Raw genomic sequence first — 22,860 nt, 5'->3', positions numbered from 1 at the left:
GCAGTCCTCAAGCAGATCCTGGAGCAACCTTCGGGGAGTGGAGTTTAGTTCACCCTTTACAACACTGCAAGTACTGCAAGAAGATAACATTCTTGCCTTAAGTGACACAGGCTGTATGAAGGAAAACAGAAAAGCGTAAAAAAAATGTGAAGCAACACACTTGAAAAATGATGCCGGCTGTGAAATTGCATTTCATATCCTAAAACCCTTTCCTTGTTTTGTTTTGCTCAACAGCTTGTCCACCAGGAACATACAAGCCTGAGAGTTCACCAGGTGGAATAAGCACTTGTATCTCGTGTCCTGATGAGAATCATACTTCTCCACCAGGAAGCACCTCCATTGAGGACTGTGCATGCCAGGAGGGATATCATGCTGTAGGACAAACTTGTGAAGGTAAGTGTTTCTGGCCAGGGTTGGGACAGTTCCACTGTTCATCTTTGCACTATGAAAGACAAGTAAAATCGCATGCAGGACTTTATGTATCATTCCAATGCAGCAAAACTACCAAGATGCAAGTGGAGCTGGAAATGAAAAATACTTATTTCCTTCAGTAGGCTTTTACACTACAACTGGTGTCATAACTCTGTTGTGGTTGTTTAATTATTTAGTTGTTCACTGCCCTGAATTGAAGCCCCCTGAAAATGGTTACTTTGTCCAGAATGTCTGCAACAATTACTTCAATGCTGCCTGTGGGATCCGATGCAAAGCAGGATTTGATCTGGTGGGAAGCAGTATCCGGCTTTGTCAGCCAAATGGCCAGTGGTCTGGATCAGAGGCTACTTGCAGAGGTATGGATGTGTGCTTGCAAAGTCTTTTCCTGCAAGGTTAGTTTATTCTTAACAGTGGGTTACTCTGCTCATTAGATAGGAGGATGTGCAGATCTGCATCTATTACCTCTTAGTGGAAGCGTGCACTAAATGTTAAGTTCTACCCTAGTCATTCAGGCAATGCCATTTCTGCTGTGTGTGGGTACATGATTTTTCTTTAACTGGGAAACTGCCTGAAAAGTGAGGGAAAATCTGCCTTGAGATATTGTCTTAATATTGGGTCAATTTCCTTTGGAGTGTTGGAAGGGTGTACTTTTGCCTTTCTTGTGTCTCTCCATTGTCCTAAAGACTTCCCATTAAATACATTAAGAAATCCCACGTTTACACATACTGGATCTGCTCATCTCCATTCATTCAGAGTATAAAAGGGAGTGAGATCAAAGCCACAGTTTATAGCTGTCTTGTTAATCCCAGGAGTATTTTATTGCATAAATTAGGAAGGGGCATCGAAGGAAAATCCCTTGGCACTGCTTTGAATTTTGACATTAAATGTTCCTCAGTTGCTAGCTAAAATCTGCTCTGCTATTAGAAAGCATTCAATGCAGTTGTGTTTTGCAATTAACTGTGACCCATGAAGAAAGCCCTACAGAGTATGTAGTTAAGCCAGAAAAAATGTGTTAGGAGAAAACACAGAGCAAGCAGAATATGCTTTTGTTGTTGTCTTCGTTGACATTGTGGAAGTACTTCTTGATCCTGGAAAATGCCTGGTTGACAAGATTAGTTTGCATTTAAGACCTGAAACCATGACCAGAATAACATGGGCTCAGCTCCCAGTGTTCACCAGGGGCATACTGAAATACCAAAGAAATGTGAACATTGAAACACTGAGGAGACAGGAGCACTGCAGTTACACAGTCTATCAGAAGAGATTTAACAGGTGGTGGAAAGGAGTTGGGGAGCACCTTCCCTATAGGCATTAACATTGTTGGTTACCTCCTTAGTGCTCATAATTCATTTTGGCTTCATCAGTAATAACCACAGCTTGGTAGTACTTGCTTCCTCTAGAAGAGCTTCCTTGGAAGCAATGAAAGAGAAAGCCTCTGTTGCACAAAGCATATATGATTCAGCTAGTAAATGTCTTTCTTATTCACTGCAGTTCAGTTAGGATACAGCTTACTAGAAAGCGGCTCAAAAGCTCTAATTGTCACTAGCAAAATTAAAGTCTTAAGATCTTTTTTTATTCTCTTGAATACACTTTCTGGCAAGTCCCTCTGTACATGTCTGTGCATGAGGAGTAATATTTTCAAAGTGCAGACAGAAATAGTGGTAACAGAAAGATGTGTTAGATGTATCTGAGTGACTCTTTCTTTCGTATCCAGGGTTTTGCTGCACTCAGGCGCTCCTATAGCTTTAACAAAAGACATAATTTCATGGTGTATTTTTGTAGTGTTGAGGAGTTTGTAGCTAGTACCGTTTCTACAGATGATTGTATTTTAAGGACCACTCAGGATATCTGCCTGCTTATTAGTTTGAGGGAGTGCCCACACGCATGTCTGCTTGGAGGCATGTCCTGTCTCATCAGTATAAACAGTAAACAACTACTGGGAAGAGGAGAGAAAGTTGCCAAGTAGGCTTACTTTCAATTGCACTTGGAGAGGAGCTTGTGGTTTGCCTCCTACCAAGCAGCAGCAAGGATGGTTTTCTTGATAAAATCTGCATTCCAAGGGACAGAGAAGTCATCCACAGCTCTGAAGTTGTAGATCATGAGAGCTTGTCTACCGCCTGTAAGTCAACAGAAACTGTGTAAACAGTCCTAGGAAAACAACAGTTTAGGGAGCTGCAGCCTTCTTGCCTATATTTTAGAGTGATCACAGTGTTTGCTCTCGTTTTATTCCCAGTAAAGACTTTTGAACATACTGACCAGCACCTACTGGCTTTGGCTGAGAACACTTTTTGAGATACATGTTTTCCATAGGATTTGGGAAAGCAGCAGCTGCTTAGGGAAGATAGGCTTGAATTACTGAGGAAAAAGATGCAGTAGGACCCCAGCAAGCATCTACACATTTCAGCTTGTTACCCTGTCATCATATATATATGTCATCATCACACAAACCTGTACAGCTTAGCTGTTTGACAGAGGTGGACCCAAATCCAAGCAGGATGTATGCTGAGAGGGTCACAAGGGAATGAGTGAGAAGTGTCAGATAATGGCTGAAGAGGAGAAGGGCTGGAGGCAGTGCATAAGAATACAGTCTTATTAGGAGAACTTAAGATGGTGAAACAGATGAAATAAATTAAAGCATTACCAATACAGTCATCTTCCATATTAAGCTCATAGCCTCTCCTGTGACATGCCTTCAGTCCTTACTACACTGTCAGTTAGAAATTTCCCAAACTCTCAGGCATGGCGGAGGAATTGGAAACATCTGAAGACCCAAACTCTTCTATAGGATTGCATTTGCATGCATCCATGCCTTCTTGATGGCTTGCAGACTTTAGTATCACAAGTTGCACAGTGCTAAGTGTACAAAGGCTGGGAACTTTTCTGTGCACAATTAAAGTGCTTATGTCAGAATACAGGTCAGTGTGTGCCTAACCTCATATGTATTAAGACTCTCCTTCAAGAAAAGCAAGGCATTAATCCTTTGAAAAACTTAGCCTTCTTCCAGCCCTATTCTGTAAATCTGTTCCAGCTACTTAGTAAGTGTACAACCCAGAACCTGTCCAGTCCCTTAAAACCTGAGTGGGCTGGAGTTGCTCCCCAGATTCTCAGTTCTGCTGAGTGAAATGATATTTTTTTCCCTTTGCAGTTCGAACATGTCCCAAGCTTTGGGCTCCTGAGAATGGACACATTAATTGTTCAACAGCTGATATCTCCTATAAGACGGAATGTTTTGTCACCTGCAATGAAGGCTATAAATTAGAAGGAAATGCCAAACTGACCTGCCTGGGAACCTCACTGTGGGATTCAAAGGAGCCCAAGTGTGTGGGTAGGTATCTCATCACAGTCTGTTCATGTCAGAGTGCATCCTTTCCTGGCATGCTGTCGTGAGAAACAATATCAATTTTAGTATCTGATGAAGCCTAGATGATAAGCAAGAGAAACAGTTTATGAATGTTTCATAATGGTCATAAAGCTGGGAAGGAGCAAAAGGATTTTTAAGGGGAGTGTGTGAGCAAATTAACATTGAAATTTAGCACAGGCAATCAGTAACCAAAGGTGCTGGTTATTGGATGGTTCATTGTCCCGTAATATATTGTAGGAAACACACATCTTGTAAGCTTATTATACATATTAAATGTGAACAGAGATTTAAGTTACTCTCTTAAAGCTAACAATGATCTCCAACCAAAGACTAAAGTATATTAGCCAGGCATTGTGAGTACCAAGTAGAGTTGTGGCTGCTGTCACTTTTGTTTAGCTGATGGCTTGAAATAAGTTAAGAGACATTAGGAACCAAAAACTTCTATTGTGAGACCTCACCAACTGTGCAGCAGTAGTTATGTACGTGTATACTGCTGTCCACTATTCTTTCTGTTACATGTAGAAATAAAGTTTTGTAGATTTCATAAGAGGCCATTTGAGACTATTGACAGGTACCTAAATCATGAAGACTAATCTGGTGCAGAATAGAGTTAGGGTAGAATACATTTTACCTGGCACAGTTAAGGTTATGCCTTTCTGTCCATCCATGGGCTTAAAAATGAATTTTGCATGAGGCAAGAACAAATTTTTAACTGAAGATACATACTCAAAAATTATCCGTAAGTGTTAATTTATCAGGAGAGTTCATTAAAAGATCCCAATCTTTCTTCTGAAGTCAGTGGAAAAACATCAATTAACTTCAAAAGGAAGAGTCCCTGAAATCCTGTTGGAAGATTATAATTGGAAGATTAACTATATTCATCAGCTGAATTCTTCCTTCATAGCTTAGCATTTTGATTATTAAAATCCAGCTCTACCCTGTATCAGATTTCTTCACACCATGCAATTTTACTTCAATTTCTGGATTACCCTTGGCAATAGTTTATTTTTGCTGAGTCTGAAAATCCAGCATGGAAGTTAGCTTTAGTTGTCCCAGAGGAAAACGTGTGAGCTACAAGCAGCTTCTGCCATCAAGCTTGCTGAGATTCTTGCCCTAGTGCAGACTTGTGGCACTTCATTCTGGGTAGGATACAAATCAAAAGACTCAAATTGCATGTTCTCCTCAAAAACATCCTTTGTTCATCATTTGTAACTATTGTTTGTTATGTGCCAGATGAAAGATAATGGAAATCCTTCATTACTTAAGCATATTTAATTGATAATTTGTCCATTTCTGTCTCTTGTTCATAAAACGAACCAAGGTTAGGTTCACTGTCGTACCTTGTAACATATTGCTTGGATGTCAGGGTACACTCCTAGAGGTCTTTATGAATGCTTTTCAGTATGAGTGGACACTGCTGCAAAGTGTACTGTATTTAGAAGTTAGATCTGTAAAACTCTACTACAACCATTTCCAACCATAACTGCTGCTTGTGCCACTGTGCTGTGACATGATCTGGGTTGTAACATAATTGTTTATGGGCACTCCTGTGAGGTCTGTTGTCATATGCTGCTTTCTCCAAGAGAGTGGAAAGTAATGCAGGTTTGGCAATTATCTGTGCTCTTAATTCAGATATTTTTCATGAAAAATGCCATCTGCTAAGAGTTACTTTTGCATAGGTTACACTGTATTATAAAGTGATCAAAACCAAAATATTTACTAAAAGAGCAAGAAATGTATATTTCCATAATCATATTCTGATGTTTCCTTGCCCAGTGGTGAAGAGTTAATATCCAGCACATTAAAATTGATTAAACTTGCAAGATACTGCTCTCCTTTGTTTGTTCAAGTGTTCACAAATAAAGGTAAAAATGCAGATGGTATACACAGTGTTGATGCCATCTAGTGTTAGAAGAATTCGTACTGCGTAAGTCTAACAGCAGTCAGCTGATTCTTTCCCTGGGATGTCTGTGTAAAGGGTGGAAGGAAAGAAGCGCAGTGTGGTTGGTGGTTTTGTTTTTAGTTACTTACATTGAAGCTCCTCTTAGAATCAGGGAATATCCCCGGTTAGAAATGACCTAAAAAGACTGTATCACTCCGCTCCTCACAGAGCCCAGACTGGGTCAGCTTTATCAAACTGCATGTCTGAGCACAGATACAAAAAGATGTTTTGGGGTTTTTTTTTTAATTCCATAGTAAAAAACAGTCTGCATTTATTCCATAGGTCTGGATACACCAAATATTATCTGAATGTTTGACATTTCATTATTTTGCATTGCAGTGATCTTGCTGGTAGACTTGGAAGCATCCTTACCAGGAGGGTTGTTACCATTTAGCCTGAAAAGAAATTTTTCTATTTCTTGTGTCTAAACCTTTCATAGCCTTTTATCTACTTATTCTCTTAATGTACCATGCACTATAAAGCTTTCAGCTTGTATTTTCTAACATTGTTTGTCCCCGTTTCTGTTCTTGCTGGTTTCTGCTGTTTGTCAGTGTCCTTCCTGTGGTGACCAGCCAAAGGCTGGACATTCTTTACTGATGGAGTTGATGTATGTTTCATAGCCAGCAGTATCTGCTTGAAGTGAGTGTGTTAACATTTAGAATCTCTTCAGCCTCTTGAAATATCTGTTCCAAAACTGCAGCCTGTTGCAGTTATTAATTGCTTATGCTTTAAACACATTTTCAATATTGGAATTTTAAAGAGCAGGAAATACTTAAAATTCTTTGAGTCTTTAAAATTTGTTTCAAGAAGAAGAAGCAGTTCTCAATGACTTGCTGCATATTTTGGAAGGGGAAGTAAAAGGGATGTGTAGTGTTTTAATCGGAATCACTTCTGTGTCATTAAACCATTGCTAAGAGATGAATAGCAATTTGCCTTCTGTAACTGGTGAGTTGTTCTTTGTATGTGCCCTTTGTGTGTAGATACTCTTCCTTCAGTAACTAGCAGAAGAGTTACAGTTCTTATTCGCTGTAGTTAATCATACTTCTTGTGTGTTTGCCTGTTAATTGTTAAAAGAAAAATTATTGAAAGTCTGCCTAGCCAAGTTAATGTGATTTTGCAATGTTTTTTCGTGACTGAATGTTTGAAATAGAAGTATTATAGAATCATAGAATCCTAGAATGGCCTGGGTTGAAAAGAATCATAGTAATCATCTGTGCCATATGCTGGGCCACCAACCACCAGACTAGGCTGCCCAGAGCCTGGCCTTGAGTGCCTCCAGGGATGGAGCGTCCACAGCCTCCTTGGGCAAACTGTTCCAGTGTGCCACCACCCTTTGTATGAAAAACTTCTTCCTAATTTCTAACCTAAGCCTCCCTGTCTCAGTTTAAAGCTATTCCCCCTTTTCCTATCACTATCCACCCTCGCAAACAGGAATTCTCCCTCCTGTTTAAACACTCCCTTCAAGTACTGGAAGACCACAATGAGGTCTTCCCATAGACTTCTCTTCTAAGCTAAACAAGCCCAGTTCCCTCAACCCTTCCTCATAGGAGAGGTGCTCCAGCCCTCTGATCATCTTAGTGGCCTTCGTCTGGACCCAGTCCAAGAGCTCCATTGGGGCCCCAGGCCTGGATGCAGTACTGCAGATGGGGCCTCGCAAGAGCTGAGTAGAGGGGGACAATCACCTCCCTCTCCCTGCTGGCCACCCCTCTTTTAATGCAGCCCAGAACACAGTTGGCCTTCCAGGCTGCAAGCTCACACTGCTGGCTCATGTCCAGCTTTTCATCCACCAGGACCCCCAAGTCCCTTTCTGCAGGGCTGCTCTCAAGGAGATCTTCCCCCAGTTTGTACCTGGGATTGCCCTGACCCAAGTGCAGCACCTTGCACTTGGCCTTATTGAACCTCATTAGGTTAACACGGGCCCACTTCTCCAGCCTGTCTAGGTCCCTCTGGATGGCTTCCCTTCCTTCTAGTGTATCTCCAGCACTGCTCAGCTTGGTATCATCCACAAACTTGCTGATGGTGCACTCAGTGCCATTGTCTGTGTCGTTGACAAAGTTGTTGAAGAGCACTGGTCCCAGAACTGAGCCCTGAGGGAGATCACTTGAGACCAGCCTCCGCCCTGACACAGAACCATTAATCACAACCCTTTGGTTGTGTCCAGCCAGCCAATTCCTAATCCATCATACAGTCCATCCTTCAAATCCACACCTCTCCAATTTAGAGAGAAGGATGTGGTGAGGGACAATGTCAAGGCTTTGCAGAAGTCTATTTAAGTTTGCCTCACATGGTAAAAATGTGCAAATGTTCTTCAGAGCTCGTAATAAATTCTAGTGACAGAGTAGTTCAGAACCTTGATTTTAAGCCTTAAAATTATCATCAGCCCTTTCTAACTTTCACAGAGGGATGGTCAGCTGCCGTGTGTAGTCACCTTCAGGCTTTGTGTCTGGGTATATTTAAGACCAAGCCTAGTTTGATTCAATTTGAAGGTGCAGAAGACAAAATCATATGCCACGTCTCTAATCTTAAGCGAGCTTATGGCAGAACTTCCTTTTCTGTCTCTCGTTCCTATTTCCTGAAAGGCCTCAGTGGCACCTCCCTAGAGCATTCTCTTCTCTGGGATGAACAGCCCCAATTCTCTCAGACTGTCTTCACAGGACAAGTGATATGATCATCTTTGTGACTGTCCTCTGGACCTGCTCCAATAGGACCTGATGTCCAGGGGGCTGTTTACTTCATTCAGCTCTAGAGTACAAAATTTTATCATTTTCTGTTGTTTTTATGCACTTGCCATGCACATATACTCCTAAGAAATCTGTGTATTTTATGTTCCCTCTTAGCTACCATATGACTTTGTTTGCAGATTTGTTTGAATATAAATTTTTATGTGTCAGTTAAAATGTGTGCCTCACTGGTCTCTTGTAGAAATTCATTGCCCCGTCTTCCAGAAACCAGCAGGTGTAACAGTTCTCCCTCCAAACTGTGGGCTGGAGCCAGCTGTTTCTGGGACTGTGTGCCAACTGAGCTGTCCCCAAGGATTCATCTTGTCTGGAGCTAGAGAAGAACTAAGGTGCATTTCATCTGGGAGATGGAGTGCAAACATCCAGGATGCTCTGTGTAAAGGTAGAGACCAGCACAAAATCAATTCTGTGTATGCACGCAGGACTGGAGGAAAGTACATAGGAAACAGCTGAGTAAAGACAGACTGGAACTGTGAAAAGCATAATTAAGCAGTCTGTAAGAAGGATTGTCTGTACCACTATAGCTTGGCTCTCAGGTTTACTTGTAGTACCCAATACAGACATGGAATTCAGAGGTTGCTTGAGTGCTGTCTTAGAATTATCCATTGCTGGCATCTCTTTAAGTCTGTCCTGGGAAGCTGCCTGCAGCAGCCTGAGGTGAAGATAAACTTGAACTCTCAAAGTAAAAGTGAAAGCTCTTAGCTTAAAAATAGCCAGTGTGGAACCCACGCTCCTATTTTAAAAAGCATTTATAAGTAATGCCACTTCTGCTCAGTAGGCACAGGTGTATGCAAGCCCTGTAGTCTGAGCAGACCTATAAGATGATATGCATGGTGTAGAAGTATGGTTCTTTTCAGTTGGCTCTGAACTGACCACAGCAGCAGACCTGCACAAGAATAACAGACACATGATTCAAAACCAAAACTGACTGACACTGTGCATGGCTTATAGATGGGCAGAAGGTGGTTATGTACATTTGAAGGGTTTTGGTATGTTTGCTCACCTCTTCTAGAAATGCAAGGTTATTTATTCTCTTACATACATGTACAGTGAGTTGGAAGAAATTTGTCTTTGGATTATAGGAAGATGCAAGTGAAAGTGCGGTTTTGCTGGGAATATGCTCTTCACTTCTTCATGAACCATTGTGCTCTCAGAGTTAACACTTCCACTCCAAATGGAGGCCCTTACAAGTCTCTGCATGAAAGAACAATAAAGTAAACATCTATAACCAGTCATCATGCCAAGGCAGTAAAGAAACTGCAATGGGAACTTTTTCCTCTGCAGTGACCAGGGAGATTTTATCCTTCCCTTTAAAGATATCGTTTCCCACTATGTTATGTACCGCATTGTTTTTCCAAATCTAGTTGAAACTTGTGCCAAACCACAATTTTTAATATTTGATGGGATCCCAGCACAGGGCTACAAGCTAAGTGTTTGGATCGAGATAAAGTAGCGTGGCTTCGGTTCAAGGTTCTAGATATTACCAGTGCATAAAACTCTAAAGAGAAACTAGGATCCTCTGAGTGTTATTCTTCTCTAGTAAAACTGAATATCTGCCCCTCAATTGCTTTCATTTTTGGTACTTTCTCTATTTTGCTGCCAAAATATTTGGCCAGTTCACACTAGCCTTTTTCTTTCTGACTTATTTATTAGTCTTTCTACAAAATTTCCCTTTTAAATGGAATTTGCCCCAGCCTCAGGACTGTGGTCAGGGAAGTGTGATTCATAACTGGTAGTTATGAAAAGAGTGCACTTCTAGTAAAATTTTCATCAAAATGAGTCCAGGGGAAGGCAAAACCACTTGTATTTATTGCTTTGCACTCAATTACAGGAGTTTAATTGCCTGACTTATGTCTTTACTGGAACTATGTAGTAATAAAAATGTAACTGGTATCAGTCCCAAGTTGTTTTAAAGCCTCCTGAGCATGGATGAGTTCAGAGCTGAATGCCTTTTTCCTTGTCTCTTGAGTCTAAAGGCCTTTTATCAGGAGATACTACAGCAATAAAATAACCCGACCACAAATGTTTTGAGAGGCCCTATGCCTGGGAGATCAAGAAGTACTTTGTCAGAGAAACATAATACTTAAATGTTGGTGGTGGTTACCAGTATTTTACCACTAATACTTTCCGACTGCCCAGCATGGTCACATATGTCTCAAGAAAAACCTCTTAGTCCTACATTGTAGCTTGCAGTAGGTATTTGTTAAAGAACGTCTCCAGTAAGCGGTGCCAGAAATCTTGTCACTGCTTCGTTCAAGTCACCATGCTCCTGGGCATTTGAGATTGACTACTGTCTTGTTCATTGTACATATGTCATGTCATAAATAACCTTTTTTAAGGCATTGATGACAGATGTTTACGTCTGCATGTGTCATATGTGTGGGCAATGAAAGGAAAGCCACTCCTTCTTAATGACAAGATTTGTGTGATGAATAAATGAATAATAAGAGAAAACAATTAATTCTGTCTTATTTATGATTTGTTTTATGGTTGCACATGGTAATCACTATGCTAAATGTTGTTCAAAAACAGCCAAAAGCAGTCCTTTCTCCAGAATAATTTACTGTTTATGCATGAGGCTTCAGGCAAGAATAAAAAAGAGGCAGAGCTGGAAACTTTGCAGAAATGTGTGTATATATTCCAGGAAGTGCCAAAAAAGCAGTACTTCTTTGCAGCCTAATCATTATAGCACTTTTATTTCTTTAATACCATATATAAACGTAGTTTGTATTTTTCTGGGCCAGATATTGAAGCTCCTAAGATCCAGTGTCCAGAAAATATTGAGACTGAAACTCTGGAACATCAGAACTCTGCTAATATCAGCTGGCAGATCCCAGTAGCTGAGGATAACTCTGGAGATGAGGTAAGTTAAAATCTTGGCATTTGACCAGGTGCTGTCTTTTTATAGCTAGTTATTTCAAATTAGTTTTCTGAACCACTGGAATTCACTTCTTCTGACAAGCCTGAGTAGAAGAAAAATCTGCTGAAAACTTTTTATACTGAGAATTCAGCATTTTCTGTCCTGTTAAGGGTTATGCATTCACAGAACACTACACATGGTGTCTAAGCACATGAAATCTCATATGTTTAATTTATGTAGTCAAAAGAAAGAATGTGCCCTTGTTTATAAAATGGAGACAGATGCTTTAAAAATGAACTCTTAGAATGGAAAGAAGTTTAATAAATGCTTCTTAGAAGGAAGTAAACCAGTTCATTAATCAAAAAGGCTAGCAAAAGCAGACTGCGATAAGTGAAAATGCTCTTCAGCTTCCCACCCAACAAAGAAAAATATTGCTTGCTTATCCCATGAAACATTCAGACATAGGCCTTTGGGTACTGTGTGTAACAGAGGTCTGGAAATGCACATGACAGGGAAAATTTGCTCCAGAAACATTTCATAAGAAGTAGTGTTACCTACTGGGTCAGGCCTAATCAAGTTGCAGCAACTGACTACATTATCTTGAGTCAGAAGGAGTATGACTTTATGTATTCTCCAGAATTGCTGCAAACACAAAAGCTTTTTTCATGTTGTGAGCAACATCAGTAAAAGAGTTTTAAGTTTACACTTTTTGCTGTAGCACAGCCTTCATCAGATACTATCACTGTGCTGACGCAGAATCATTTGATGACCTGTAGAAATGAGGTACCTTCACACTCAGTTGGAGCAGGTTTGTCAAAACCACAGTTAAACTGTTTTGCTCATGTGAAGCCAGATCTCTTAAAATAAGCTTCTTAACACGGTTCTAGTCCGTACGAGAGAGCTGTGGCCCACACGTAGGTGTCATATACTACAAATGTGGGGTTTTTTTTTGTGGTGATAGGATGTTTCCATGTGACTGCATGTTATTGACTTACACAATATGTAGATTAAAACTAGCTGTTTCAGTCCTCATGACCCACAGCTGCCTTCTGCACACATTTCCCATGTATTTTGCCCTTGCAGCTGGAGACATGAACTGTAGACAAAGCAGTTTTGATCAGTTTTGACAAGCATAGCTTGTGTGCAGTGTAGTAATGCAAACAGAAGTCATTTTTGGGTTGTTTCAGTGCACAGTGCTGTAATGCAGCAGGTCAGGGTCCAAATCCTGGCTGAGTGAGCCCCTGTAGCTAAAGGGGAAGTAATCTTGAGGAGGGGAAGACAGGCACTCTGTTGCAAAGTCCACCTTCATTATTTGTATAGGCTATGAACATCAAATAAGAGCAGAATTAACATTATAGGGTACTACTTTTTGCTTGTTTCTTGAATTACTTGAGTGTCATTAATACTAGCTTGTTTTCCCTTTTAAATAACAATTGTCCTCCTATAAAAGGTCTCAGTGCACGTTACCCCAGTTTTCATACCACCATATCTTCTCCCAATTGGTGAAGTTGCCATTTCATACAGAGCTGTTGACAAGTCTGGCAATGAGGCAAGCTGTACGTTCAGTGTCAAGGTCATCGGTAAGTTCAATGGGGAAGAGTCAGTTGTGGTTGAAATATTTTGTGCACAAAGGGACTGTGAATCAGTGTGACCTTCACTGTGTGTTTGGATAAGCCCAAGGGTAATGTCATCTCCATAATGGCATGGCTGATCTTGGGCCACAGTACACACAGTGTGCAGTCATTGCTTCCACATGTTTTCTTATTTTGTTCTGTTGTTTTATTTGAATGTTAAGAACCCTCCTTATACTGATAGATGTAATGCTTCTTTGTGTTGTCACTTAACTACCTTTATCATATGCATCTTTTTTTCTACTTGAAAAACTATAAGAATTTACTAATCTCCTCCACACTGCTGATGCATATCGTTGTTCATGTCTTTCTGCCAGACAGCTTTGGTATTCAGCAGTCTTGTTAAACAAGGTTTGCTTTGGAGAAAGCAAGCAGAATGTAGAAACCATGAGTTCAGGAGAAGAATTTTTGTGTGTGTGTTAGTACCATGTCATTCACTTGGTGTCTGCCAGTTGCAGCAGTTATAAAGGTGTACTCCTAACTTTATTGTATCTTCTGGTGCAAATTCAAAACTTTAAAGTCACTTTACGTGACTTCTGATTATAGATTTCATGAATGTATCTGCAGCTCAGCAAGCTAATGTCTTGCAAACTTTTCACATTCTATAGATGCAGAACCTCCTGTAATTGACAGATGCAGATCTCCACCCCCCATACAGGTAGCAGAGAATGAATATCCAGCAACATGGGAAGAACCACAGTTTTCAGACAATTCAGGTAAGATGGTGTACCCCCAAAAATGCACCAAACAGTGAAGAGTAGGAAGTTCCAATCTGCTCAACTTTATTCACTTGTAGTTTAGGATTTTGTCTTTATACTTATTCGTCTTCAAGAACACATCATTTGGAACACACACTACAGTTTCCTTCTCCATTTGTTGTGATTGAGTGTGAGCATCCCTTTATGGTTCGATGACTTTATGTGTTGTCCTTTAATTCTTCTAGGTGCTCCTCTGACTATCACTAGAAGTCATGAACCCGGAGAACTCTTTCCCAAAGGAGAAACAATAGTTCAATATATAGCCCTGGATCCTTCTGGCAATAACAGGACATGTGAAATACACATTGTCATCAAAGGTTTGTTGTATTAGCCTTGTTGCTGCTGCTACCATTCAATAACACGTAAGCCGTGGTGTGATACTACAGCTATTCTCAGGTATATAGGTATTCTTAGACCAGATATATTGTTTTGTTTTCACTGAATGTTATAAAGATTACAAGTCTACATTGCTTCTTCATTCAGATATTCCCAGTTTCTTAATTAGATATTCCTGGTTTCTGTAGGAGTAACTTGAAGGCAGTCAGGATGTTTATAAATTTTCTCAGAGTGAAGAAGCACAGTGGTGAATTTGGCTCTGTACATTCAAATTATGTGTAACAATGAAATTGCTGTTCATTAAGCAGTAAAACTTTCAGTAGTTGATCCATTTTTTTCTCAGTGACAAATAAGGTGTGAAATGAATTAGTAGGTGTTACTGAAGTCAAACTTCAAATCTGTTCTTAGAAAGGAAAACTTAATCAAAGCATTTTTGTAATCAACTACAAATACTGTAGCGAATACTGGGAAGCACTTTAGGTTGTGGAAGCTGCCTGCTCCTATTCATGCATTTATGTTGCTTGTATAGACACATTTTCTCCACAGTTTACCTTCTTCCTTAAAGACAAGTCAGTAATTTGTTGTATAAAGAATGAAAATGATACACTGCCTCTACCCTCTAGTGCCTAATGTCACCATCAGTTCTGCATATAAAGAAATGTTAGTGAATAGAGTATTTAAAATCATGCAAACCGGACTCTTGGTTATAGCACTGCAAAAGATAAATTACAGATGGATGTGCTACATTCTGTCTTACTTCTGTAAATCTTAGCAAGAAAAAAACAGTTTTTAGAAATTATATTGTTTCAGGTGTACACCACTTCAGGCTTTTTTGTTGTTTTGGTGCTCATTAGATCATGTTCTCAGATGCTGACTGTGTCTTCTTGTGGCCTGTAAGATAGATCATAACTGAGATTTTATAGTCAGTTCCTCCTGAGATTGTTCTGACAAGTCCGTGTGTTGTTGCAATAGTGAAGAACGGATAGCGCTTAGTTTTGGAATTCAATATGTGGTATAGTTACTGTGATTCATTGTATGAAAATGCATGTAAAAATTTTAATTAACTTTTTGGAGTATTTTAGTAAGCACATACGTGACCGTGCACCTTTGAATAAGAAATACAGATGGGTTTGAGCCTCGCATTTTGGAGAGTTTATTTAATTTCTCGTATACATCCCTCCCCGCCCTTTTTTTTTCTTTTTAAACCTTCACATTTATGGTTTAAAATTCAAATGGCAGACTTCAAGAAGAATTTAGCAGTACCCTGGTTCAGGTTTTCTGGACATAGCAAATAATATGCAGACTTCATGTGCAGCCCTCAGAAGTTTTATCAGTGCTGTTTGCTTGTGTACTTATTTAATTCTCCAAATTCATTAGTGTACGACTGTATGTTTTTCTTTGTGTGTTTTTCTCAGGTTCTCCCTGTGAAATCTCCTTTGAGCCTGTGAATGGCAATTTTACATGCACATCAGATGAAGTGGGTGTCAATTGTACATTGCGCTGTGCAGAGGGTTATAGCTTCTCAGAGGGATCAAGTGAAAACTACTATTGTGCATATGAGGATGGTGTCTGGAAGCCACCTTACTCTCCAGAGTGGCCTGACTGCTCTTGTAAGTCTCTAATATTTTTTAGCCTGTTTTCTGAAATGAATCTGCTGCTCAGCAAACAATGCTTTTAATGAGGAATTAAATAAAAATATTTTAGGAATTATGACCAGTGTATATTGATAACAAATCTCTCATTCCACATCATTACTAATATTGCAAATGAACTCAGAAGTCCACAGAAGTGTTATTTCAGAAGTTCTCTGGATTACAAAAATAGTAGTCAATTTGTATCCTGGGAAACAAGCTAACAAGGATGGCAAAGCAGACAAGGCCTATCATTAGTTTGAACTGGCATCTGAAATATGTTGTAGTTTGTGTGCAAACACTCGGAGTGCTTTTTCAACAGGAATTTCAACAGTATTTGCAAATGGAAAGCGCAAATTTATTTGTAAAAGCAGTGCATGCTGTAATTACACATCTACTTATCACCAGATCAGAAGCTTTTATTTATTTCCTTCAAGATGAACAGTAACAAAGCTATGAGCTATGGACTTTCCCAGCTTTGGTGACATTTTAAAAATATGAAAATATTCTCCAACATTTTTCAGTAAATCGTTTTGCAAACCATGGGTTCAAATCCTTCGAGATGCTTTACAAAGCAACACGATGTGATGACAACAGTCTTCTAAATGGCTTTTCTGATGCTTTCCAGAGCGCACTCGGTAAAATGGTAGGTTAGTAACTGCTACTTCCTTTTATGTCATTTTTAAGAGTATAACTTCCCGTGACATTTCTCAGATGACTGTTTTCATACATGAAAAATACAGTGGCAACTTGGAAATGGTATTTGTGCTTTTTTTGGAAGATGACAAGTCCTCTTTTAAAAATAAAGCTGATGCGCCGACATTTTCATTCAGTCTTCAATGAGAAGTTGTTTAGGGACAAGATTTGAAGAAATGTCCACACAGCTTAGGGACTTGATACTCACAGGTTTTTGGTAGGATTTTAAAGAAAATCTTACAGTTTTGAAAATCCTAGATGGTTACTTGCTAACCTTAGTGTTGTGAGAGTGAGATGTAATGATAAAATATACTTGTTTTACATATAGTATATGTAACATACATCTAGATAACACAGTGAACACACACAGATACACAGAGATAAAATCTGCATTTAAATACTTTGCTCAAGTTTATTGAGTTTTTGAGTTCTAATCAATAAATACTGCACACCAGCTTATTTGAAAGGGTAGCACATTCCTTCTCTGTGCTGTCTTACTTTTTGTTTCAATATTACCACTCTCCTTCTTAATCCATGTGTCTGTCCTCAGCTGTGAAGCAGAAGCAGCAGGCCTTTGTGTTGCTGTCTAAAGAGCTGATGCTCAGGCCCCATGTGATGCTCATGTTCCAGATTATAGTACCTGGGCAGTTAAAGATGTCTTACAGAAGAAGGCCTGTGTTCTGTAAGCCTCACTGGTAACTGAAAAGCATTATTAGTGTATATAGCTATTGATCAGAATACTACAGCTTTAGAATCCCTATCAGTGGTTCTGATCAAAAGGCTTAAATCTCAAATAGTACTTCCAGGCAATCTTTGACACTTGAACCTGAATATCTGTTACTATCTTGACTTCAAGTTTTTCTAGCAGACAAATCTTGGCTGATTTTATTTCTCTTCTCTGAAGAGCTTGTTTTTCAACTACCCCTGGATTTCATTGCTTAGACTATTAGTATGAGCAAGCAAATAGGAAAATTGGAAAAAATGTTCAGTGACCTGCTCAGGAAGTTACACCAAAATGCAGCAGTCTTGGAAAAGAGTTAACAAGGCTGGTTTGATTATGTCTGTTCCTATTCCCAATAACTTTAGACTACAACAGAGATAGCATATCAGCAGGAGCCATCACTTAGCTGGAAATGCCTCTTGGTAGCCTTCTTCAGGAGAGGCTTTTCCAACGGTCTGCAGTCATTTTTTAATTATAGCCTTCATCTTGTGGGGCAGCATGCAACTATTGCTGTTCCAGACAAGGAAATTAGATAAATCACTTGCAGGGATCCAGAATTTGCATCCTCAGCAACTGCTGTGATTGAAACAGACATGAAAGGAGAAATCTTGTGCCAGAGAAAGAACAGGGCCAGGGCTTTACATTATAACACAGCTTTTTTAAGTTGGGGCTGAGCTATGTCATTCTGTATTTTTAATGCTCTTCTTCTTTATGTTGTAAGGTCCCATCATTCTGTAATGATGTTGATGATATTGACTGCCGACTGGAAGATCAGACACAGAAACACTGCTTGGAGTACAATTATGATTACGAAAATGGATTTGCCATTGGTAATTACTGATTGCATGGATCATTAGCCATCTGGGTTTAATGTGGCGTAGTTCCTTTTTAGCTGAAATACTGCAACATGTTGTATGGAATACTTAAACAAAAAATTAGAGTATTAAGATACTAAGAAATTATGCAACACATTCTATTGTGGAATTGTTTGCTCTCTGTTTGGCAGAGTCATAGCCAGGAGAGCTGACCCAGACTGGATAGGGGGGTATCCCATACATTTAGCATCATGCTTAGCAATAAACTGGAGAGGAGAGGAGAAAAAGGAACATTCAAAGAGGTGGTGGTTGCCTTCCCAAAAAACCTGTGTGCATGATGAGCCTGTGATTGACCGAACGGCTGCAATGAATGAATTCCTTGGTTTGCTTTGCTTGTGAGTGCAGCTTTACCAAGTAAACTGTCTGGATCGCAACCCATGAGATCTTGCACTTTTACTTTTCCCATTTTCTTTTCATTTCACTTGGACGAATTGGGTGTCCATGTATTGCTGAGCTGTCTGCCAGAGTTAAACCATAATGAAAGGATAGTCTTTTTTAATACTGGGTGGAAGTTATGGCAGCTTTAATGATTACTCCCACTTTCCTGTATGCCAAGAAAGTTGTCATTTTCAGTCAATTTTCAAACAGATTAGCAACAGTGTTGTACTGCTATCATCCTTGGCATTTCTTAGTCCCTTCAGGTTACTTAAAGCTGTAAAGCTAAAAACAGACTTAGAATGGGGCATATTGGCAAATCATCAGAATACTTAGTCTTTAATAGGACTGTGGCTCCTTTGTAAGTTCATGTTGTGAACATGAGTACAGCTTTGTGCTTATTCTCTCACCTTTTAGACATTCTTTGCTGGATTTAAAAGGACATTTGTTTGCAATTAGACACAGGGGACCAGAGGCTTATTCTGCAGGTTGGAGAGGAGAACTCTCCTTGAGTTAAAAGAGACAAGAGTTTAGAAGATTTGTTATGAAGCAATTACATGGAATCAGCCCAAAAGCTGTGAGATTAAGTTGCCTTATTTCCACTGTGATAGATGACTTAACCTGGTAACTGGCAGAATGTTTTTATGCCTACATGCTATTTCACAGTCAGAATTTCTTCAAGGCTTTGGCTAAGTATGCAAGTTTCATTATCAGATTTTTTTCTTCAGTCAGTCATGTTTTAGTAGGCACCTGGGCAGAGGCAAAGTCAACACATATTGTTCAGAGGTTCAGTCTGGCCCCATTCTATTGGGGTATGCTTCAGAAACAAGTAATAATATGACAGGCAGTTATTTTCTACATTATTTTGCTTCTCTTTTTTTTTTTTTTCTTTTTTAATGTCTGACAGGACCTGCTGGCTGGGGAGCAGCGAACCAGCTGGATTATTCCTACGATGACTTCTTTGACTCTGTGCAGGAAGAAGGCCTAAACAAGCATCTCTCAGCTTTTGCAAAGGCAGCACCTACTCGAGTCAAAAGACATAAGAAGCTGAATGTTCCAATGACTGACCACAAAATCAAGTTAATATTTAACATCACAGGTGAGGGAAGTCAAAATAGCCTCCTTCTAAACCTTCTTAAAAAAAGAGAAATATTCCTAATACATTCAGCGAGACTTTGCATTCAATTCAAAAATCCTGCTGGAGATGCACATGACAGTTTTCTTGAGACGTAGCCCCATTTTGCACATGGCCACCTTTATGCTTCAAACTGTCAAGCCTGAGTGGTGCAGTCTAGATATACTTCAGAGCAAGCTGGAAGTGCTGACTCTAAATTCTGTGTGCTATTGTGTTCTCTTTTTAAATCCCAGCTAGCGTGCCACTGCCTGATGAAAGGAATGATACACTGGAACTGGAAAACCAGAAGCGACTTCTTAGAACTCTAGAGACGATAACAAACAGGCTGAATCGGACCCTCAATAAGGAGCCTATGTATTCTTTCCAGTTTGCATCTGAACTCATTGTAGCTGACAGCAACTCATTGGAGACGGAGAAGGCCTTTCTTTTCTGCAGGCCTGGTTCTGTGCTGAAGGGGAGAATGTGTGGTAAGCCAGAGGACTTCCTCCTCACGTATATTTAGAATCTTTTTGAAAAACAAGGTTTTAGAGGGTATTTGCAGAGGGCAGTGATTTGACACAGTCCAGTCCTTGCAGTCTCTCAGAACAATAAACTGCAAAAATGCTTTGCACAGTTTGACTTCCAGAGGATGTTTATGTTTCTAACCAAGGCTTGTGGAAAAAGGATGCTTTTGTACCCAGGATCCCACTCCCATGGGGAAATCAGGCATATCCACATAGTTGGTGATACTCAGGAAAGCAGTACTTGATATGCAGTCTTTTAACCCTATTTGTTACTCCTGTGGATGAGACAGGGAACTGGATTCCATTTCCTGTGCACAGTGAAATATTCACAACAGTCCATACAGACAACTCATGCAAGCTCATTTGCTGAGTAACAGAGTTACATTTCATATGAACGGGGATTGATTAAATGGGAGCTCCAGGGGCAAAACAAGTATATATGATTGCGTAGTCTAAGGGAACCTTATGTTTCCAATGTTGCAGTCAACTGCCCTTTGGGTACCTATTACTCACTGGAGCATCACGCCTGTGAAAGCTGCTGGACTGGATCCTACCAGGATGAAGAAGGGCAGCTGGAATGCAAAAGTTGTCCATCTGGTAGTTACACTGAGTATCTACATTCCAGGAGCATCTCAGAATGCAAAGGTGAGAGCATCTTTTTCAGACAGCCACCTCTGACTGCCTAGTGCCATCCCTTTGGTCCTCATTACAGGAGTGAGATTAACCTGTGAAATGAGAATCAGTCTTAATTGCCTATTCGTGCATGAATGTAAAGAGAAAAGGCCATGTTGTCACTATTTCTGTAGTATGCAGAATGTCCAGGCAGATATTTTAAGAGCTGGCCCTTAGAGTTTTGTTTCACTTCTGTTTCCTTTCTGTGAGATTTTCAGCTCATTTTCCATGGACTGATACACTTAAAATAATGTCATTCTTGTCCTTGCAATCTCTCTCTGTTCTGTGATGACTGTATATGAAATTTTTGCATTCCATGCTGCGTTACTCTGACTTTGAGCACCTCAGCAGCCCTAACTCTTTGCAACTTGTTCTGAGAAAGAAGCTATGTTCATTGTGTATTTATTGTTTTATTATTCATTTTCTTCATTAAAAATGAGTAACTGAGTTTCAGTAAATCATCTGTGAAGATGATTCATTGATAATTCCCAAATATATTATCAGTTACTTAGCACATATTCTTTTGTCTTTTGTTCTTTGAACGGATGAAACCCTTCAGAGTAAATTCTAAAAATAAACAGTCTCTGTAATATGTATTATGATTTCAGCATCTTTTTCTGAGGTTAGGAGCCATGTTTCCTATTTGGACATCACTTATTTTTTATGAATTTTTCTGCCTCACAGCTCAGTGCAAGCAGGGAACATACTCACCTAATGGTCTTGAGACCTGTGAAACATGTCCACTTGGCACATATCAGCCAGCATTTGGATCCAGAAACTGCATCTCTTGCCCAGAAGATACCTCAACAGTAAAAAGAGGCGCAGTAGATGTCTCAGCTTGTGGAGGTGTGTAACAAATAGGTCTACGAAATTTCTACAATTGAATTTTAAAAAGGGGAAGGGAGCTGCATGGGTTGTTAATTCCCAGTGGGTTTCACCCTACTCCTTAATATCTACGAAGGAACTGTGAGGGAAGGAAAGAAAGTGACCAGAAAGAGTGCAGGGGTCAGGGTCAGGGACCCTGACACTTCTGCAGGGTCAGGCAGAAGTGATCTCTTTCCAAAAAAATGTCCTTTTTGTTCTTGCAGTACCGTGTTCTGCAGGGGAGTTCTCTCGTACAGGGTTGACACCTTGTTACCCTTGTCCCAGAGACTACTATCAGCCAGACCCAGGAAAGTCCTACTGCTTGTCGTGTCCCTTTTATGGAACAACAACAGTCATTGGTGCCAGATCCATCACAGATTGTTCAAGTAAGCCAAATTCACTCTGATTTTGGCATGCTGGTGTTGTCTCTGTGCTACATGGAAGGAGTAACTGTGAGATATGTACCATGGCTTAATAACAACGTATGGATATACAGAGTATGTATGTATGTATATGTGCGTGTATATATACGTGTGCACACTATGTATGTGTAAGTGTGTATGTGTACAGTGTGTCTGTATATATTCACTGATCATCTCTTGTAGGTCCCTTACAGCGAGGGATATGCTACAATTATGTGATTTTTGTGATTCTGTGATACTGTGATATGCATACAAAAGGAAGTGTGTGCATGTATGCATATACAAATACATGTGACGTGTATGCTTACTTATCTTTTAGAAAACTTACATAATATATGCATAAATATAAAATTCTACATGCTTGCTGTGAATCTGGGTTTTTATTCCCATAAATTCACTTTTTTTCAGATTCTCTTTAGATGCATTACTAAAATGCAATTCCTATGCCTCTACCAGTATCATTAACAATGTGTTTGTATCTTTCCCCTTTAGGTTTTGGCTCTACTTTCTCAGCTGCTGAGGAAAGTGTGATGATGATACCAGCCTCTCCAGAAAATATCAGCAAACAATACAAAGTCAGCAGTCAGGCAAGGACAAGATATCTTTTCTAGTATTGCCTCTTAGAAAAAGAAGCCACACATCTATGTCAGCAGTAAATTAACAAGGCTTTTTAATATGTAATTGTTATGCTGACTGCATTTCCTGAAGAGTTGAGAGTGGTGATTGTTAGGGGAACCTTCAAACCCTCTTTCTGATTATAAAAGCACTTCTGGTGAATAGAAGTGTCCAGATCAGTTCATTGGCAGTCTTAAATGTTGGACTTGAAGCCTTCACCTGATGTATGAGATATTTATCAGACTTATAAAAGAAATGTAAACTCCATGGAGAGAGTTCATGTCCATGAAAAG

General features: G+C 39.7%; 1 protein-coding gene across 2 annotated transcripts in view; it reads left to right on the top strand.

The window, feature by feature from the left end:
- The window catches only part of SVEP1 (sushi, von Willebrand factor type A, EGF and pentraxin domain containing 1), a 115,722-nt gene that overhangs the window by 42,602 nt on the left and 50,260 nt on the right, over positions 1–22,860 (top strand). For both annotated transcript variants that reach the window (XM_015849872.2, XM_015849871.2), the window contains exons 4-20: positions 235–393; positions 609–788; positions 3,578–3,757; positions 8,658–8,855; positions 11,218–11,336; positions 12,784–12,913; positions 13,573–13,680; positions 13,908–14,039; positions 15,474–15,668; positions 16,214–16,335; positions 17,828–17,936; positions 19,264–19,455; positions 19,725–19,958; positions 20,478–20,639; positions 21,351–21,512; positions 21,755–21,916; positions 22,445–22,539. In XM_015849872.2, coding sequence (XP_015705358.1) covers positions 235–393; positions 609–788; positions 3,578–3,757; positions 8,658–8,855; positions 11,218–11,336; positions 12,784–12,913; positions 13,573–13,680; positions 13,908–14,039; positions 15,474–15,668; positions 16,214–16,335; positions 17,828–17,936; positions 19,264–19,455; positions 19,725–19,958; positions 20,478–20,639; positions 21,351–21,512; positions 21,755–21,916; positions 22,445–22,539 — 2,639 coding nt within the window. The remainder of the gene's footprint in view (positions 1–234; positions 394–608; positions 789–3,577; positions 3,758–8,657; positions 8,856–11,217; positions 11,337–12,783; positions 12,914–13,572; positions 13,681–13,907; positions 14,040–15,473; positions 15,669–16,213; positions 16,336–17,827; positions 17,937–19,263; positions 19,456–19,724; positions 19,959–20,477; positions 20,640–21,350; positions 21,513–21,754; positions 21,917–22,444; positions 22,540–22,860) is intronic.

Source organism: Coturnix japonica, chromosome Z (assembly GCF_001577835.2).
Source record: "Coturnix japonica isolate 7356 chromosome Z, Coturnix japonica 2.1, whole genome shotgun sequence".
Classification (NCBI taxonomy): Eukaryota; Metazoa; Chordata; class Aves; order Galliformes; family Phasianidae; genus Coturnix; species Coturnix japonica.
The sequence above is the reverse complement of the archived record's forward strand: the minus strand, read 5'-3'. Positions and strand labels throughout refer to the sequence as shown.